This window comes from Sphaeramia orbicularis, chromosome 11 (genome assembly GCF_902148855.1).
Source record: "Sphaeramia orbicularis chromosome 11, fSphaOr1.1, whole genome shotgun sequence".
In the NCBI taxonomy this organism is placed as follows: Eukaryota; Metazoa; Chordata; class Actinopteri; order Kurtiformes; family Apogonidae; genus Sphaeramia; species Sphaeramia orbicularis.
In genome coordinates, this window is record NC_043967.1 from 29,245,812 (window position 1) to 29,267,547 (window position 21,736).

The following is a 21,736-nucleotide window of genomic DNA, read 5'->3' on the forward strand; positions in this document are numbered from 1 at the left end:
ATTTTCTTGTGGCAAATAAACTCTCATGACTTTCAATAAACTAATTGGTCATACACTGTCTTTCAATCCCTGCCTCAAAATATTGTAAATTTTGCTTCCCCACCCTGTATGTACCTCACCTGTGTGTTTATGGTACTCTGGCTCTGCATCTTGTCTGCTGACAGTCAGTAACTTTGTGTGTTTTACCAATCAAACCAAACCAACTACATTTTCAGGATCGAATAGAGATGCATGTCTACAAGATAAATCCATCTTTCTGAAACATTATAAAAATGTGTCTTATTCACTTTTTTAGTAGGATGGTTAAAGGAATGAAAGAGGAATGCTGTGTTCATACAAATAAGTCTCCCCATTGTGGGACGCTTGATAGAGTGAAACAAAATGGTACAAGTTTTCCTACCACTTATATTGCCATATTTTGACCCGATAAACAGCATTTTAGATGCCAATATGTCAGATTCATGTGTGCTCATGTGAGGTCGGAGCCTGTCGCCTGTTGTGTGTGGACATAACTGACTGTTCAGAGAGAACTAAGGCATGAAGTCAACCAATCATCTTCCAGATAGACATGTATAGTTGCTCTGAATTCATTGTTTTAATGTGTCGTATGTATAAATTGTACCAGCTCCAGCAGCAGATTGTCAGTGGAGCCTCATTTAAACTGAAGAAAGCGATGGCCTGACATTGGAGACGTGTTTAGGTTAGATTTATGATGCAAGAAATTGTGTTAGCCTAACCAGAATACATCTGCTGTAGCTCCAACTGTAGCAGCTGAAATTTACCACCACCATTACGACATGAATGTTACGTGGCAAGCTGATGTTAGCTAATCGGCTTCTTCTTTGATAATGAAGATTTTCTTGTTGTTCCTGCTTCCTCTACAATAGGAATCAGTGTACAGGCCAAGGTTCTAATAGTTTTGGATTTTTCATTATAGTTTAGTTTTATTTAGCTTTGACTCTTTTTTTGGTCTAATTCAGTTAGTTTTAATTTGTTTCTAGAGCAGGTTTGCTAGTTTTTATTAGGTTTTTTTTTTCTAAATTCTTAGTTTTAGTTTAGTTTTAGTATTAATTTTAGTTTTGTCGTATCTTTTATCTTCTTCGCCGTCGTATTCAAATAAATCCCAGACAGGACTCTGCTGCTTTCTCCCAACTTTAGTCTCCATTGTCATTTCATTAGTTTTCATTAATGATAATAACCTTGGTACAGGCTCTTTATTACGAATTCAAGAAACTGAGAATGAACTGCTGCATGAAAATGGGAATGGTGGAATCAGTGGAATATGAATTTTTTTAACCATATGAACATCTTTGTGGGAATTTTTTTGAATAAGGTAAAAGAGTGGAATATTTGGTGCATGTAAACGTAGTGAATGTGTAATTCTAGTTTTAGACTCCCCTTTCACCATCTTATTTCAAGTCTGAATCGTAGTCTGTGAGTGACTTTTCTTTCACTTGTTGAGTCGATGATGTTGTTTTAAAGTCAACTTTGCGACAAAAAGGTCTCTGCTGCTCCTCAGACACACTCCGGTGCACAAGTACCTCAACTCTCCTCCATTTACAATCCTCATCTTGTCAACTTTGCAGTCCCAGTGCTGGTTTTCTCCTAAGTGTCCATTTAAGCAAACAAACATAGCGCCTAAGTTTGCATGGACATTTTAATCTCGGCAGCCCTCTGAGCAGCCATCGACTTCCTCCTCTGCACAGACGAAGCTGCTGCCTCTGTGATACCATGGTAACTGTCCGTCTCCTGAGAGTCTTCGCTGTTCTGGGACTTGGTGCTGTCCTGTGAGTCCGGCTTCTGTCTGAGCGCCCGACTCTGCTCCTCTTTAAGCTCCACGTACGAACGCGAGAAGGTGTGAAAGATGGACGTGACTGGGAACGCCATGAGAAGGATGCCGCTCAGGATGCTGCTGAGTGCCACCACCTGGCCGGGGATGCTCCTGGGTACCATGTCTCCATAGCCGACCGTTGTCATGGAGATTACTGCCCACCAGTAGCTGCCGGGGATGCTAGTGAACTCCTGCTTGGCGCCCATTTCGCTCTCAGCCAGGAACACCAGTGGAGAAAAGAGCGCCATGGCCACGCACAAGAACAGCAGCAACAGTCCGAACTCCCGCGTACACCGCCGCACTGTCAACCCAAGCGTCTGCAAACCTAAGGAATGACGGGCCAACCTCATCACGTAGAAGATCCGTAAAGCCCGGAGGACGCGTAAGACTAGTCCCACCTTCTCCAAGTAGTTGTTCCCTGAGCCCGCAGATTTCCCTCCGACTGACAAAGAGTCCACAATGAGAGTGATGTAGTAAGGGAGGATGGCCACCACGTCGATGACGTTTAGAGGTGTTCGCAGGAACATGCACTTGCTCTGCGTCTGAATGAAGCGCAGCAGGAACTCCAGAGAGAACCAGCCGACGCATACCGTCTCCAGCACGAAGATGTTATAGCACCTCTGGGAACACTCGCCCTGCAGAGGAAAAAAAAAAAAGCACATAAAGGCAGACATTAAGGACTGTGTTACATTACGCAACAGCAATAACACCCTTCAGCCTGTGAGATATCATACTTCAGGGACGCAGTGTGAAGTCAGTAATTAAGAAGCTATTTCAAAACCTGCTATTTGATTCGTGGGTTTGTCGTTGACAGACGAGGTTGCTGCATTTGACCTCGTAAAAAAATAGGCAGTTCTTTTCATTTGACAGGACAGAAAATACAACAGTAAAAGTGTTGTGTACGGTTTCAAACAAAGGCTTTGATTATCTCATCTAATAAACCGTCTAATTGAACTAAGAACTGAGTGATAAAGACATTTGTAGCCAAATAGACAACATTATGTAAAAAGTCTATCCCGTAATAAGATCAGACAGTAGAGAACGCTAGTGCTACAACAGTCTGTGTCGTAATGATACCCTGAAGTTCAATAGTGTTCATAAATATTTGAAAATATAATTATAAGAAATTACTTTGTTATTAAGTCAGTCAACCCTGAGGGGAAATTAAGGAAAATGTGCTTTTCATCTTTCTGCATTTATTGTTAGTCTTATTAATTAAATGTCATATAATCTTGAAAGAAGTGCTGGTAAGTTTATACTGGTTTCACTGCTGAGGAACTAATGGAACTATTTCAGTCACTTTTAAAGTAATGCAACCTATTGCATTTGGTTACTAAAACCATTGTTAGTTTGAAAGTAGACAGTGTAAACTCAGTGCAAACCTCACAACAATAATCAACAATACCAAATATTACAAATTATTTTGTTCCATTTCATACAAAAATGTATTCAATCATTAGAAAAAGCTTTGGTACTGACACAAATTGACTCTTTGCATAAGTGTGATTTTATATATATATATATATATATGTGTTTGTTTTTTTTGGCCAATAAATGTCTTTGAAACCAATGAAATGCTTATGATTGTTCTTCAGTGTAAAATTTTGGGTTAGTGCCAAAACTTTGGGTTACAGTTGGTGACATAATGTAAAAATCTATTTAAAACCTTAACTGTATCAGAAATAAAGTATATTATCAATATATTCAGCTTTTATCACCCCATCAAGCACACTGAAAAATATGCAGTGATGTTTATTCAGAGGCTATCCTGCTAATTTTATCATTTATTGACAATAATTTCCAACAATATCAGTTTTCAATATGGATGTGGATGTCATATTACAGGGGGTTAAAAGTTGATAACACTATGATGACGTGGTCTATTATCAGCAACCACAGGCACCAAAAAGAAAACTTTTTTCCTCTCCCCCAGTTTAGCTTAAAGAGGGCTGACTATGTAACTCCCAGCATTGGAATATTTTATCCATTTTATTTTTTTCCAGACAGCTGATAAGTGTACATAAATATTTGAAAATGCAACAGATTATACGGCTTAGTCGCCTCTCAAGGGAAATAATGTCAAAAGCCAGCGTTCTTTTCATCTGTCTTCATGTATTTAAGTGTTAGATATTGTAATAATATAATGTACAGCAGGTGATTCTCAAATTTATTGACTTTTTCTTTTGATATTCATGAAAGAGCGTTTGAAGCTGTGAGATTACAACTCTGAGCGCTGTGTTTGTCAAGGTTACCGCCAGGTGTGAACGTGCACCAACATGAATCTCTAAGCAAAGTGTTTCCCTCAGCGTTCTCTCAGTGGAGACATCATTCCAACTGACCGCTCTCACAGAAATACAGTCCTCCTCCTCCTCCTGATAAAACCTCATGCATTTTTAAAAATATACACTTCGTTTTGCAAATACCACACTTTTTGCCCCTGAGACATTAAATCTGCTAAACCCATTTAAGGCCACATAAATCACTTATCGGCAAAACTGAGTTGCTGTTTTTCCCACAGCGGCACCAACAGAAGCTGCGTACCACCGATATAAAGGCTTATGTTTAAAATTAGTTAACGTAAGAGGAAAATGCCGTAATTGACTACAGGCTGACAGGGATAAGGCTGAATGTCTTTCTTTCTTACTTGTGAAGCATAATTTGAGTGTCTTTACAGTTTATCCTCAGTGTGTTTTTCGGATCAGAAATGAAATTCTCAGAAACAACTTGTTCTGCCTTCACATCACTAAAGCAATTAATCATACTTCAGTTTTCAAACTGCAAATGCTTTAGTTTATTCATGCAAAGGATCATTTACAAATGCCTCCTGTTTCCTACCATTACCAATTACTTATGTAAATCAAAATGCATTTTACTGGTTCTCTGTGGAATGGTTTTATCCCATTAGTTCACTGTATAAGTCATTACATGCAATATGGTTGAAACACTTGTCATAATCCACCATGCATACATATGTTCTACATTTTTTTGGTCTCAGCTGAATTTTGACTTTTCACCACTGAAGGGGGTTATATGGCAACCAGTAACTGAGAAGGTGGTCTACAATTGTCAGTCATAATGGTGGTGTAGTGGTTAGCACTGCCACACTTCAGTCACACAGGATAAAGGTTGGACCAGAACCGTTCTGTGTTGGGTTTACCTGTGCTCTCTGCACCACGTGGGTTTCCTCCAGTTTCACCCACCATAAATTCCAGTACATATAGATTAATTCTTCTGTCAGTGCTCTAGTTGCACCTTCAGTGGCCACTCACTGATACCAATGTGTGCTGATTGCTAATGATAATGCTAGGTACTGTGTGTGCATTCAATGGGTAAAATGCATGGACTGAATTTCCCAACAGATAAGATAAGAGAGAAAGACAGAGAAAAAAATATGGGATAATAAAGAGAGTTAACCTTTTCACAAGAAAAAACAGGTTCCCATGGGATCTTAAGTCTAGATTTTCCAAATCTGCATTTAATGCCTTAAAAAGTCTTTAAAAGGTATTAAATTTGATATGGTAGGTCTGAAATTATGTTGCCATAAACTTGTTCACTGTATTGTGTTTAAATGTGTCTGTTTAATGTCCAAGCTGCAAAGAAAGTAACGTTATTCTACTCAGTTCCACCCATTCCAACCCGACAATTTATATTTGAAATTAGGAACCAATTATCACCGACTCTGCGGCCCCCAGTGAGAAATTACTTGGAAGGGTGGCGATCAAGGTGTTGGAGTGAGTAAATACATTTTCCTAAATTCTAGGAGTCCCAAATGTTTGGCAGCATGGTCTTGACATAGGCTATGAAATGGGCATTAAATTCTGTAGTCTTAAAAAGTCTTGAATTTAACTTGTAGGAACCCTGAAAAAAAAAAAAAAAATAGAGATATGTAAATAAAATGCAAGTCTTAGATTTCGTCAGAATTTCAGTGAAATCATCAACATTTACATGCAGTGGGATTTGTGGAGAATCCCTTTATTCTACTACTGTCAGGGTCAAATCACAAAAATACAGATGCTATTTTGGTCCATCCATTTTCTGAATCTTTCAGTTCTCATAAAGGTCACAGAGGTACTGGAGTTTATCCTGGCTACCAACGGGCAAAGGTGGTAAAACCTGGACATGTTTCCAGTTCATCACAAGGCTGACATATACAGACGAACAACACTTGAATCTCATATTCACACCTACGGGTGAATTAGAATAAACAATTAACCTAATAAGGTGAATGTCTTTGGACGGTGGGAGGAAGAACCCACTCAGACACAGGAAGAACATGCAAACTCCACTCAGAGAGGCCTAAAGAAAGGATGGTGCTGGAATTAAACCCACAACCTTCTTGCTGGGAGGTAACAATGCTAACCTAATACTAGACTATTTATTTTTGCTCTGAATTGGTTGTTTTCATTGAAAAATGGCAAGAACAAGAATGTCTTTGCAGATTATTAAATGTGACCACTCAATAGCTGACATTATTAACGACTTATCAACAGATTGTTAATTTCAGTATGCAAGGGCAGTTCAGACAATGAAGATTTGGTAAAGTTAACATAATATTTTCTGAATTTAAATTTAATCCAAACTGTCAGGTAAACCATGCCTACAGTTGAAATGAGCCTCCGCTGACAGTCTGAGCTGCTGTAGAGGAAGGATTAGTGGAGTTTTGTATTTGTTTGGCAGCATTAGGGGATTCTTCATATAGAAATCAAGTTTGTTTGTGTTTTTTTTTTTTTTTTTTTGCATGTGTGGGATTCCTTTCTAAGACAGGATACTGTAGAAGCACAACCCAGGCTTGTATCCAGGTCAGTAAAGAACATCTGTCTGGAATTTGGGCTGGATAAAACAGGTAATGAGCTGGAGGGCAGCAGAGGAATAAAGCCTTGTTTTGACCTCCAGGTGGACGTGGGAACTATCGATAGAAGGGTTGGATGTCTGCCATGAGGGACTGATTGACAGCTCTTTTAGTCTGTAGTATTTGTCTCTTCACTACTATTTTTTTTTTCTTCTTTTTTTGTAAAATGAGGTCTCATGGGTCACAACCAGCTGATTGTGTTATCACTCATTCGATGGCCAAAAAACAAAACCTATCTGCAAATTTTTTGATTTTGAGTTTTCACATTAAATGGTGAGAACAAGGATGACTCCACATTTTCAGTCTATCTGCAAGATAATCCCGCCCTTTCTTATGACATGAAGGTCACCTGACAACAAAACAAAGACCATACTATAATAAAACAATCAATCAATCAATCAATTAAATTTTATTAATATAGCGCCAAATCATAACAAAAGTTATCTCATGACACTTTACATATAGAGTTGGTCAAAACCAGACTTTAAGCCAATTTACAGAAACCCAACAGATTCCTCCAGGATCCATGTTTTTTTTGTTTCCTGAAAAAAGTGATTTTTTCAGATAGGTTTTGTATTTTGACCATCGATATGATGGGGGTGTAAAAATGTACAAGAGCTGAGAAACAACATTTCATATTTATCTCATTTTAAATAAACTATGATGATCATGTCTGGGAATGATCCCATCTGACAGATTTTCATGACACTGTCATCTTTAGTGAGTTAGAGACAAATGGAGACTAAATAATGTTTATTCACAAACTTCTCTCAAACTTTTACTGTTCATCTGCTCAAGGCTTAATGGATGAATTAAAGTAGAATTGATTCCATGTGGTAGAGGCTTATGGATTTTTCTTTCTTTTTATTATATGTTGAACAAGCAGCTGAACAGAAGTTTCACAACAATGGATTAGTGATTTGCCGTAGAGAAAACATCTAGTCATTGATTACATTTCATTTCTTCTAAACTTTAATAAATCTCAAACTCATTGCAAACATAATCCAAGTTCATTCAATTTTCAAACACCAGAGTAAATATCTAATCCACTATGTTACAATAGTGACAGTGAATAATCATCTAGATAGTACTATTGTTCATTCAAACCACACAGATATTAAATTATTTTTCCTTTAAAAACCTTCTCTCTCCTGCAGGTGAGGAAACACTTGCCAACTCCAACTTTTCACTTGATTTCGGCAACTTTTTTATTAGATTCCATTGATCTGCTCTTAATGAATAAACCTGAACAGAGCCTACAGAAATAGATAGTGTGCACCATTTCTGTTACAGTTATTATTACTGTGTACACTGCTGTTCTCTGTATATCCACAGACATTTATACAAATCTCTCCGTGGGCTCTTTCTGTTTTATCTGTGTATATACATGTATAAAAAACAAAATCAATACAGCCCATAGTCTCAAAATACTCTACAAATGGTGGTTCCCAGAGTCAGACCAGAATTATACAGAAACTTATACTGTACATTCCCTCTATCCTGAAATAACTCACAGCCGGACCTAAAACTGTCAAAGCTGATTTCTATAGAGGAGTCCACTTAAGAGGATGGAAAATAAAATAATACTCTTGGACAGTGTCATTACTGTTGAATTTATAATTGAAATCCATAACAACTTGTACCTGTTGTGTTTTTATTGCATTAACACAGAGGTGTCAATCTCATTTTAGTTCAGGGGCCACGTACAGCCTAATATGATATAAAGTGGGCCGGACCAGTAAAATGCTATCATATTAACATATAAATAATGACAACTCCAAATTTTTCTGTTTGTAAATGCAAATATTTTCATGTATTTACACTAAAAGTATAATTTTGCAAAAAAAAAGTGAATAATAGGATAAGAACTTAGAAATAATATCAACTCCAAAGTTTTCTCTATGTTTTTGAGTGAAAAAAGTAAAATTCCGTAATTAAAATGTTTACATCTACGAACCATACTTGAATGTAACATGAAATAATATGAACAACCTGAAAATTCTTAAGAAAAATAAGTGTAATTTTAACAATATTATACCTCAGTTTATCATTTATACATGTCCATCACAACTTACAGATCACAGTGGATCTACAAATACACAAAACATTTGATAATAGGCAGAATATTGTTAAAATACTACATACTTCTCTTAAGACATTTCAGGCTTATATTTTTTGTGAAAAGCCAGTCTGCAAATGTAAACATTTTTGTGTAACTTTACATTTTTGACACTTAAAAAATAAAGAAAAAATTAGCTTTTTTTCATTATTTATAGGTTATTATGATAGTATTTTACTGGTCTGACCCACTTTAGATTGAACATCCTTGATTGATAAAATCTTCAGTGTAATTATTGCATTTCACAAAGTCATCCCACAGGCCGGATTGGAGCCTTTGGCGGGCTGGTTTTGGCCCCTGGGCCACATGTTTGACACCTGTGCATTAACAGGATCAGGTCTTCACTCATCTATGCTACAGTATGTGAATTTAATTCAATCACAGTGAAATTTTCACCATGTTAAAGGGGTCATATTTTGCTAAACCCACTTTTATTAGTCTCTGGGACATTTATTTGTGTATTTGGACCCTAATAGTTCATAAATTTTGAATTTGAAACCCCCAGGTGCTGCAAAGCTATCTTTATATTCATTTTGGCAAAAACAGAGTGGATTTCTACAACCTGTTTTAATTCCTTCTTAATTTGTTGCGTCTGTAACTAGTTACATCATGACATTTGCACATGTAAGGTCAAGACTTCCAATCAGCATTTCTCCGAGTACGCCATAATTGTTTGTCAGCCGCAGCGGTTGTAGTAAAAACTGAAAATATGTCCAAACTTGGAGCCGATTACCTAAAATGTTCAGTTGTTGGTTGTATTAACGAACACAAGTGGCTGAACGGGACTGAGAAGCACGGTCAACAACCTGGAGGGGGTGGGGTTAACTGAACATAAACCATTTCCATCGACTGCCATTGATCCAACTCTATGGGTTTTACTGGTGAATCAATGTTGTAGAAGATGACGGTGTTTCCACGTTCACTATGGAGCCTCTGAACGTCCAAATGGGTCATATCTGATGACCATGAAAAGATGACAAACTGCATTTTACACCAATTATTTACATGTATTGATAGGATTAGTGGATCAACAGGTATTAAACAGTTTAGATCAGTAGATGGTTTTGGTCAGTGATGCATGTTTGGGTCTTAAAGGTGTATTACTTTTCATTTTGTAATTTCCGCAGATTTGTCGATTAATTTGGCTTTTGTAATAATTGTGTTAAATTGTAAACAGACTTTATGGACACCCTGTATATCCTTGTATCTTTCTGAGACCCAGGAAAGTAATTTTTTTTTTTTTTTTTTTTTTTTTTTTTTACATTAAATAGTTGCCTTGGTTGGAAACAGCATGATGTAACAGTTTTTTCGATACATTTTTGATATTTGGGGAATGGAATGAGCTTTTTTTTTTTAAGTAAAGCTGTGAAACTTTTGTCCACTGCATAGGAAAAAAACATTACCGGGTCTCAGGAGGATAAAACCAGGAAAGTCATGAGCTTAGTTTGTTATTATTTTACTCAGTCTTCAGCAAAACATATGTGGAATACTTCAGTAATTCAAAATATTGTTGGTATTATCTAATCTATTTTGGCGTCTAACCCTTTTTGTCTCTTGCTTCTATTATTCAGCTGAGTGTGTTGTTGCTCTGGCACTCAGCCTCACATACTTGATGTCTTCATCGCACTACTCTGGCAGAGCTTTTTAGGAATGACAGAAGTATTTTTCTATCTAGCATCCTTCTTCGAATTCGAGGAGATTTATGAGCCACGGCAAATGGCGATGCTGAAGCAGTGCAATGATTCAAATTTCATCGAATATCCGCCCTCTAACCACATGCTCTTATTTCTCCTCCAAAGTAAAATGAGTTTAAAGCCAAAACAAATAAATGTGCTTCAATCTCTTAAGGCACACTCATTTTCCACATGCTAACCAGTATGTTTCACACTCCCTCTTTCCTTCAACATTCGCTAGAGATGTCGACTCGTATCATCCCTTCGCTCGAATCGGGCTGGTTTATTGTCATGGTTTTCTGTCTGAGGCTTTGTGGCTGAGTGCATATTCCACTCCCTCCTGTCCTTTTCCACACTCAAAGGCCTTTGATGCTCACAGAGGATCAAATTAAAAGCACACAATTATCCGTCTCAGCAATCACAAGACTCTGACCCTGTCACAGATGAAGACAAGCATGTAAACCAAACAATCCAGGAAGCGTCTGCTCACCTCTGAGCCCCACAGATGAGCTGGAGTGGGTGTGATTCACAAACAGGCGCATGCAAAGTACTGAGTTGGTTTAGTTTTGGGCACACCCAGGCTTTTAATGGATTTATTTACCACTCTCATTTGTTCACCTCACTGCCGCTGTGTGCTGAGCGCCCATGTATTTTTTGTTGTTTTTGCTGCACAGATTGAGTTTCCCTCTTTTCCAGAAAACATTTTGTATCATGACACAACAATCTTGTTACAGATTGATAACACAACACTTCTTAACTGCTCAGGCTGTATTTATTAAAACACTTTGGCTTCAGTTTCAGCCATATGGTAGTTGTGTTTTGGAATAGTCCGTAAAATGTCATTATGTTGTTGAAAGGATGGATGTTGTTGTGCTTGACTTTTGTACTCTGTCATTAATGTTTAAGTGGATGAAATCAGTTAGGTAGAGGATGACAAAATTAAGTTTGGAGATGCAAATGAAGTGTACAGAAACAAATAGCCACCTCCCATGAGAATCTACAGGAACATTCTCTGATGTAAAGCTGTAACGCTTGTTAAGTTTTTGCATAACTAGGTAAAAATTCCATAAATATCCTCTCTCTTTATAACTTCCAATGCTGTTAGGTAAAGCTATTTACATTCCAGTCCATATGTATTTCCCTTACACTACAGTACAAGTGATATTCTGAGGCATAATATTGTTCAAATTGCACCCATTTTTCTTAAGAAATTTCAGAATGGATGTTATGGATGAGATTATTTACATTCTTTATGAAAAGATAGTTTCTGTATGTAAATATTTTCATACTGTAATTTTACTTTATTTGCACAAAAACAAAGAGAAGAATTTGGAGTCGTCATTATTAAGTTATTACGTTATTATTCTACTGGTCCAGCTGCTTTGAGATCAGATTGCTTTGTGTGTGGTAAGGGTGGGCAATGCTGGGAATTTTGGTATTGATCTGATACCAAGTAAATACAGGGCTATTATCGTCGATACCGATACTTTTTACTTGGAATGTAATGATCATTGAATAATTTTGTGATTTTGCCTTTAGTTAGTTAATTTTGAATATGATAAAACACAGGACAAAGATTTTAGGCGAATAAACATGTCTTTTTTTTTATTAACTAACTACAATATAAAACAATTTAACACTATGAAAGTAATAAAATAATTCCCCTTTTAAATTTGTGGTGTTACCACAGTGGTGAATGACTTTATTGCCCACATCAGATGTGGTAGTTTCCCTGTCAGCTGCAGAGAATAAGGGGGGGGGTTAAAGTGTGCCTGAGAGAGCAGCAGGGAGAGAGAGGTGTGCTGTTTGCACAAACTTGAAGAGAAGCTGCGCTCACATGAACTCTGTGAGGAAATTCGAGTAATTTGCTACGTATAGAAGAGAAACTGCAACAAAAATATTGATCTCATCACACTAGTATTGATCCAATACCGATGCTCACCTTGGTATTGATACTATCGATATTTAGATCAATACGCCCAGCCCTAGTATGTGGCCCCTGAACTAAAATGAGTTTGAGGGGTGTCAAACATACGACCCATGGGCCAAAACCGGCCCGCCAAAGAAACTTTCTGGCCCACAGGATGAATTTACAAAGTGTAAAAAATACACTGAAGATATTAAGAGTCAAGAGTGTCGAACTCATTTTAGTCCCAAATTCCAAACTCAAAATTTTGACAATATTTTGTCTGTAACTAAATGTTTTGTGCCTTTGTAGTTCCACTGAGATCTGTAAGTGGTAATGTACCTGTATAAATGATAAGTCTAGGCATAATACTGTTAAAATTGCACTTATTTTTTGGAAGAAATTTAAGGTTTTTCTAGTTTATTCATATTTTTTTGAGGGTATAGTTTGTAAATAATTTATTTTGACTATTTTACACTAAAACATAGAGAACAGTTCAGAGTTGCTATTGTCCTATTATTTTACTGGTTCAGCCTGTCTGAGGTCAAATTGGCTTCTATATGGCCCCTGAACTAAAATGTGTTTGACACCCCTGCTTTAAAAGATTCACAATCTCATTTTCCTCAGTTTATTTGATAAATTCTGCCTCTGCTGGCTGTTCAGTGTGGTGGATATGATATTCAACAAAGTTCAACAATGGGGAGAGACACCTTTAGATTCAATAATGTTTATTTTCATAGCTAAATTACTAGCCATGTCAGCTAATCCAACAAGGATGTGTACAGTGTGAGTAACTACAGACCAGTCATACTTTTTCTCGTTGTCATAGAGGCCTTAGTCTACTTAAACTTCCCCATAAAAGCTACAGTCAAAATAATATTAAGACCACACTCTGTATTTAAATTTTATCCAAGATGAAGCCGAGACAGAGATGAAGCTGTGCCGAGAAGAACTTAACACTTCAGCAAAAATCAAGCTGAACCAACATTGAAATATTCTCTTTTTTAATGCTATAATCTGTTTTTACAGACTGCTGAAATAGCGTTCATAAATATTTTAAAACATAATTATTAAGAGATTATGTGGTTATTAAGTCAAAGTCACCCCTGAAGGGAAATGAAGAAAAAATGGTTGTGCTTTTCATCTCAGGTCATGTATTTAAGTGTTATTAATTAAATGTCATGTTATATTGTAAAGTACAGGAGGTGATTCTAAAACCTCTGGACGCTTTATTTTGATATTCATGAAAGAACATCTGAGGTTGTGAAGATTCCTTGATTAAATTACTGAGCCATGAGATTATGACTGGTCGCTGTGCTTGTAAAGGTTATCTCCTGGTGTGAGTCTAAGCAGCGTCTTCGTCAGTGTTTGCTCTACTACATGGAGATATCGTTCCAACTGAACCATAGCCACATAAAGCCTCAAGCAATATAAGTACAAGTGTATCATCTATTTATTCTGCCTATTCCAAGAAGAAAAAAAAAGAAGAACACTGGGAGATGAATGACTGTCCTGTTGGGACTGAGTGGAGGTATGAGCTCTATCAAACGCACTTTTGGTTCATTTTAGACCAAAAAACTAAAGATAAATTGAAATTTAACGTTATCTACCAAATAATCAAATCTCTACAAAATTATTAACTCCAGCTTTTAATTTGACCATATTTTTTAATATATTTTTATGGTGGCTTTTCTTGTTTTAGCTGATTTATTTGTTTTATAACATCAACAGGGATTAAACATTTTATAACAGTGAATGATTTTGGTCGCCGATGGATGTTTTGGTCTTTATGGATTAAGGATAAATTTATGAGAAATGTCAAATTCATGGTGTTTTGAGTATTGCATTTTAACCCATAAAGACCTTGTGTTACTTTTGTGGTTGTTCCCAAATTAACTTTTCTCCCTATTTAACCTTTCTTAAGTGATTTATCACCATTTCTTGTAATATCATCTTCTGTATTTTGCATTTTTTTCAATGTAAATCATGTATTTTCCTATATTTCATTTACTGATCATGTAGATGTTCATAAAAGCTCAGAGTAAATTGGAGGGTTATTGTATCAAAAAAAGAGAAAACTGAAGAAAAATAACTTTTTCAGCAAATCTATTGTAACTAAACATTAAAACACCCATCTGTAACCACTATCGTTGAGGCAACTCCATGGGTTTTACTGGTGAATCAATGTTGTAGAAGGTGACGGTGTTTCCACGTTCACTTTGGAGTCTCTGAACGTCCAATTTGACCTCAGTTATTTACATGTATTGATAGGATTAGTGGATCAACAGGTATTAAACAGTTTATATTAGTAGATGGTTTTGGTTGGCGGAGGATGTTTGGGTCTTTATGGGTTAACCCAGCTATGCATGAAGGTTAGAACTAGTACTTTTGTCATTGTCATGGTGCACAATTAGAACACATAGTTAAACTGGGCTCAGTTAACAGCACAATTTCCAGAGGTATTTTATTGTACCTATGTGTTGTAAACCCCAGTTTAGGTGAAATTGAAAATCCACACTGAAGTAATGCTACCGCTGTCTATTTATAACCCTGTGAAAGACTGACAGCCGGTGTGTGGTGTACCATGGAACACACCTGAGCTCCTGCACCCCTTTAGTTACCTCTGCATTATACAGCCATTATTTTACCTGGTACATTTCAGCCTCGTGTCTGTCTCCCGCATATCTAAACTCTGTCAGTCAAGTATATGTTTCTGTCCTTATCTCGATTCTTCTCCCAGAACCGTTTAAACGTCTGTTATCCATTCTAAAATATCTGTGACATTGAAAGTTGGTCTGAGATTATTGCAAGGACTCATGGAAAAAGTGCAGACAGTGAATCTGATGTGGAGGATGGTGTAGAGAATCCTGCCTGAGGGGGAAATGAGAGCAATCTGAAGCTTTCTGCTTTTCCATTAAAGTCATTTCACTCAAATTAGGACAAGTAGACCAATGCAGCCAAGGGGTTAATAGTTTAGTTACCTGCTGTGTGGCTAATAATTTTGGGAAATGATTGTAAATCATATTATAGCTAGAGGTCTAGTTATTTCTCAATGCTGAATCTTGATTAGGATTCTAAGTATTAAGAGCTTATTTAATGAATTTTACTGTGTGTGAAGATTTCTGGTGTAGACGACAGAATTAATCTCCTACCATTATGCAGAGTTTGATCATGTTTTGCTTTAAATCATTTGGGACTTTTATTAATTTTCCAATAGCCTGAAAACAAGGCAATAACTCTCTCGCACAATGCAGCAACCCGATCAAAGCGATGCAGGGGATTGTCAATATATATTTATTACAGTCGGTTGTATAAGGAGGCAGGAAGAACTTTAGAGTTGATGCTTTCTCTTTATTCCTGCACATAAAGTTAAGTATTTAGCATCTCACAAACCTAAGGAGCTTCAGAATAAATAGCTTTCTCCCTTCACTGCCAATAATACACCACTATACATAAATGTCCTCACTAGTTACCTGTTAATTATGAATTTACTCCATATAAAAAGTGGACGTAACCTCCATGATATCGCCCAATAGTTGGACAGATCCTTGATTTTGACATTGTAGCCATCGCAATCTTTATTTTTCCTGTAAAAGTGCCTCGCTTTATTCCTCCCTCTACTCCAAATATAGGTACTTTATTCGGATTAAAGGAAGGAATAAAGGATGAAACACAGCAAGCTAATGCTAATGCTAACTTACTGAAAACAACACAGACCTAACTGACTCACAGTCTTCATGATAAAGCAACACAACAGACTTTTTAAGCCTTCAAACTATATTTTCAAGGTCATTTTGGTGGTACAACAACTCAAAATAGGTTCAATTACACTTTCGTCATCACTCCAGAGTCATCAATGGTACGAGTATTACCGAGATAGAGATTTTATGACAGTAATTACAGACAATACCGTTTCTTGACTTTAGGGGGACCCGGTGAGCAAAAGTTCTGTGGTGTAGCTTTAAATGCCACAAAACTCATTTCTGTTACTGAAAAGTTGTAAGGCATAATGTGTGTTTGCTGTTGTGTTATATATAACACACACATACAGTTAGCAGGCTAGCTGACAGACCATATAATCCAACAACAGTTGCTGCTGACAATAGCTAATAACATTAAGCTACACCGGTTGAGTGTTACAGTTAAGTACAGGTAGCAACAAAGTCTAGGATGGTCTTTGTGCATCTCCATAAAAATACAGGACAAAAAAATTTTCTATTCAATAAACATGAGCTCCAAATATCTAACTCAGCAACCAAGCTAGCTGTCAATCAAAGTCTGCAGCTCATTCTGCATAACAGTTGTTATAAAGTGACTTGTTCTTCACTCACACAGTTGTCACAACGGTGAAATAAAAGACTGTAAACATGTTTAATTTTAAAGTAAGGCTAGCCATTTTGAAATCAGGGTCAATTCCTAGATTAATTTGCTTTGGAAGCAAGTCCCCTGGTGGCCATTCCAGAAAATGCAGCTTTTGTCATTTCTAAATTTACTTGAGTTTTTACCCCTAGAATTGCCACCCACTGCTAATCTTCTGGTGCTGTAGCTTGCACCATGCACCTAAATCAATAACGACTGTTTCTTTACACAGTATGACGTGCACTTTTATTTACCTCCCACTGTTCACTGCTGACCCCACAGTTTCCCCGTGGGTGTCGTTATATTTGAATCTAATCTAACCTAATCTGAAGTATCATTAGTATTGATGGCTAGTGTCCACTTAGACTAATTGTGTGCTCTAGTCTCTCTGCCCCCTTTGTTAAAACGCAACACAACAACTTAACCTAACAGATAACAGAGTAGGTAACAGCCTGTCAGTACTGTGTTAGTCCTTTGGATGTTCTCAACAAACTGGAAGTAATATATTGTAAAAAATAAAAAGGTATATTAGGTATATTTCCTGATTTTCAGCTTGGTGTATGAATAAATTCTGCGTAACTGCGTTGTCTTGTCAGAGGGTGGCTGTGCAGGCTGTATTACACATGTCTGTAAGTATTAGATTACAAAAAGTACTCAGTCATCAGTCCACATACCAACCATATTTTCACTTCATCTTTTACTTATCCATTAAGTGCATTGACTGTTTTTCAAAATAGGTAAAATCCACCTCTACCAAAAGGAGTTCATTGCATTCTCCATCTGTGTTTATTTTTGCCTACATTTTGGTATTTCGAGAAAGCTGATAATAAAAATACATCATGGAGTCACAAAGACTAACATGTTTGCAGGCTCCCATATAACTGCAATCAGTGGCCAGTGTTCTTATTTTTTCCGGCAAAATCTCTTTGTGTTGTTATATAGAGGCAAACTCTTCAGTGGAGGAAGGTCAGGTTGGGTACGACAGAATGACAAGTTTTCTTTATATTCTATCACTTCTTATTTTAGCCCTAACCAAGATCTTTTCCTAAACCTATCAAAGTCTTATTTGATCTTAAACCTAACTAAACCTTATACCTCACTACTGTCACAGCACTAAACGCTCTACTTATTATATATATTTAACATAATTTATGGTGCTTTGTGTCATGTGTAATGCTCCCTTTTGGAGTAAAATTCACAGATAAAAGCTTATGGACCAATTCCTTTATATATACATATAAAATTTAGAAATGCATCCAATAATTTCCCCACCCCCTGAAGGGGAGGTAAGGGGTATTGTTTTTGGTTCGGTTTGTTTGTTAACACTCTAGCAGCAAAACTATTGATTGAATTCATACCAAATTGAGTTTATAGATTGCCAGTGATCCAGAATAGATCTTATTACATTTTGGGAACAGTAGGTCAAAGTTAAAATGTTTTATGAATTTTTAAAATCTTTTTTTTTCTCCCATTTACTTATAATGGGTGAAATTTCAAATATCTGTAGCGGCAAAACAATTGGTTGAATTTATACCAAATTTGGTTTATAGATTGCCAGTGATGCTGAATACATGTATTTATATTTTGGGAAAAGTAAGTCAGAGTTCAAATTTTTTATGAATTTTTGAAATCTTTATTTTTTCCTATTTACTTATAATGGGCGAAATTTCAAATGTATGTTGTTTTATATTTATATTGTCTCCTTGTCTTTAAATTGTTCTGTCATTTCTTATCTCATGTGCTCATCCAATCTCATGGCTAAAGTTTGCACAAATATAAATAATACTTTAGGTTATGGTGGAGGCTGAGAATTGTTATAAAAGTCTAAGTTGAGACTGAAAACAGAAGGTCTGAGCCTGGCTAGGTTTGATTATATCATGTACAGACAAATATGTAAATTAAAACAGACTTTTTAATTAATTCATGACTTGTTGTCTGTTTAAAAGAAACAAAGAAATACAATCTAACTTAAAAATATCTCACTCTCTCTACCATATGGAATTTTTTATACCAAGTCAAATCTTGTTGAATTACACTTTGACTGTGTTAAAGGTAACGTAACGTAACGTTACATAACATAACATAACATAAGCCTTTATTCGTCCCACAAGGGGAAATTGTACTGCATTGTAATCAGTGTGAGCTGTATCATATCACATTGATAGACTCTTCATATGAATCTTATATCTGATCATTTCCATTGCATCCAAGTGCTAATTAAATCAGCCTCAGTGATGGAACCCCACATCCTTAACCTATTTAGTGATTTAGACATGAGGACGTGTTGATTAGAACATATGGACATGAGCCCCTCAGGTCCCTCAGGACTTAAAACCCTCCTCATGATTTGATTAGATTTTGGCCCTCCTGTCCCAGGAGAATCCGCAGCCAATATCCTGCATGTTTTCCACCCAGCAAAGTGCTTCCTTTGTGGTTACACTGAACAAAATACAGCCCAAAATAATGTATTTCTAGCAGCCAGTTTCAGTTAATGGCCAACAGACTACTCAGGCTGCAAATGTTTACTAATGCAAATGCTTCTATGGTAACGAGAGACGCGTTTTCTAATCCTTTAAAGTCAATGGCTTTCCCTTCATGTGCTAAGAGGTTGTTCAGCTGGGTGTGCTTGAGGCTCCGCAGGGAGGAGCAATTACAGCAAGCACAACTGGAGCTTTTTCCTGTTAACAGTAAGTAACCAAAAGCAAAGAGAAATACATGACTTTTAATCTGTTTAGTCTTGTTTTTTTTATTTTCTTGATAAACCCTGCAGTTCCTCATTATGCATCTGGTTTGTTATATGAACAAAGGTTAAATAGTGGCTGTATTGAAGCTGAAATGTACATACATTTACAGAAATGTACTGAGGTCCTCAGGGAAATGCAGTCAAACTTCTTTTAGTCTTGTCCAAAGCATTAGCCTGCATTCTTACACAGTGGTTTATAGGTCGTTTAAGCCATAAAGACCCAGTACTACTTATGTGGCAGGTCCAAAATAGTTTTTTTCTCTATATTTAATGTTTCTTAAGTGATTTTTCACCATTTACTATAATATTATTCTCTATATTTTGTGCCTTTACAGTAAAAATCTGTTATTTTCCTCTATTTAATTCACTAACCATGTAGATGTTTATAAAAGCTCAGATTAAAGCTGAGGGTTATTATATCAGAAACAGAGAAAACTGAAGAAAAAGTGTCTTTTTCAGCAAAATGTATCACTGACTTAACATATACCAAGTGTGTCCATCCTCTGTTATTGATCCAACTCCATGGGTTTTACTGGTGAATCAGTGTTGTAGAAAATGACAGTGTTTCCATGGTAACTGCAGAGCCTCTGAACGTCCAAATAGGTCATATCTGATGACCATGAAAAGACGACAAACTGTATTTTACCCCAATTATTCACATGTATTGATAGGATTAGTGGATCAACAGGTACTAAACATTTTAGATCAGTAGATGGTTTTGGTTGTCAGCGGCTGTTTGGGTCTTTAAGGATTAAAGTCCATTTACAGATTCAATGGGGAAGGTAGGAGTCATGTAATAAATAAAAATGCACAGACAATAGCTGTATATGTGCACATTTTGGTGCTGACTCTGAGAGATCACTCCATTAAACTCTTTCACAGCATTATTTACTCAATATGAATCTAAAAACAGCCCCCACTCTATAAGGTTAAAGCACATAAGGTGGAAAAAGTTTTGACACTGGAAAAAAAAATAAAGTGAATAAATTGTGATGTACATGTCTGTGTGGACCAATCAAAGACCATAATGTTTACTGAATAATACAAGACACAAAACACTAATGTGTTTGAAGAGTAGACACACATTAGACAAAGGCTTTCACAAACTGTAGAAGAGTTTGTAAAATGAACAATGTGTGTCAGATCAGCCTGCAGTTCAGAGGGTAAAACTGGAGCTTCAGGTCTTTTGACAAAATCGATTGATATTCTGGATGAGAACCCTCTGATTATTCGCATTAGCAGCTCAAGTAGTGAATTATATGGAAAATTACATCTAAGTGGCAAAGTTTGAAACTCTTAATATTTGCATAAAAATAGTGGGTGGGAATGTACATAAATTTACATTCTCTTTTGCATGTTTTCTGAAAATTAGGTTAAAATGAAATTAAGAAATATTTAGAAGGAAACTGAACCACTGTTACCAAAAACCAGCATCAGCTAGACCACAGGTGTCAAACATGCAGCCCAGGGGCCAAAACTGGCCTGCCAAAAGGTCCAGTCCGGCCCCTGGGATGAATTTGTAAAAGGCAGAAATTACACTGACGATATTAACACTCAAAGATATTAGAATCATTTTAGGTCAGTTCAAACTCAAATGGGTCAGACCAGTAAAATACGATCATAATAACTTATAAATAATGAAAACTACAAATTTTTCTCTTTGTTGTAGTATACACAAAAATGTTAACATTTACAGACTAGCCTTTTACAAAAAAATGTGAATAACCTGAAATTTCTTAAGAGAAGTATGTGGAATTGTACCAATATTCTGCCTGTTACTAAATGTTTTGTGTATTTGTAGATCCACTGTGATCTGTGAGTTGTAATGCATATGTATAAATGATAAACTAAGGTGTAGTATTGTTAAAATGGCACTTATTTTCCTTAAGAATTTTCAGGTTCATATTTACCTCCGCCAAGGAACAGTGGAGGTTATGTTTTCATTGGGGGTTGTTGGTTGGCTTGTTGGTTGGTTGGTGAGCAAGATAAAAAGTTATGGACGATTTTGATGAAATTTTCAGGAAATGTTGATACTGGCACAAGGAAAAAATTATTAAATTTTGGTGGTGATCGGGGGGGGGACTGATCTGCCTTGGTGGAGGTCTGCGCTCTCCAAGTGCTTTTCTAGTTTGTTCATGTTATGTTCAAGTACGGTTCATAGATGTAAATATTTTCATTACGGAGTTTGACTTTTTTCACTCAAAAACATAGAAATAAAACTTTGGAGCTGATATTATTATAAGTTCTTATCCTATT

The 21,736-nt window shown here is 36.4% G+C and overlaps 1 protein-coding gene across 1 annotated transcript in view; it reads right to left on the reverse strand.

Annotated features, from left to right (window-relative positions):
• Nucleotides 1–1,213: 1,213 nt before the first annotated feature.
• kcng2 (potassium voltage-gated channel, subfamily G, member 2) overlaps nt 1,214–21,736 on the reverse strand; it is a 69,344-nt gene continuing 48,821 nt past the window's right edge. The window contains exon 4 of the mRNA XM_030146798.1: nt 1,214–2,466. Coding sequence (XP_030002658.1) covers nt 1,639–2,466 — 828 coding nt within the window. The 3' untranslated portion in view covers nt 1,214–1,638. The remainder of the gene's footprint in view (nt 2,467–21,736) is intronic.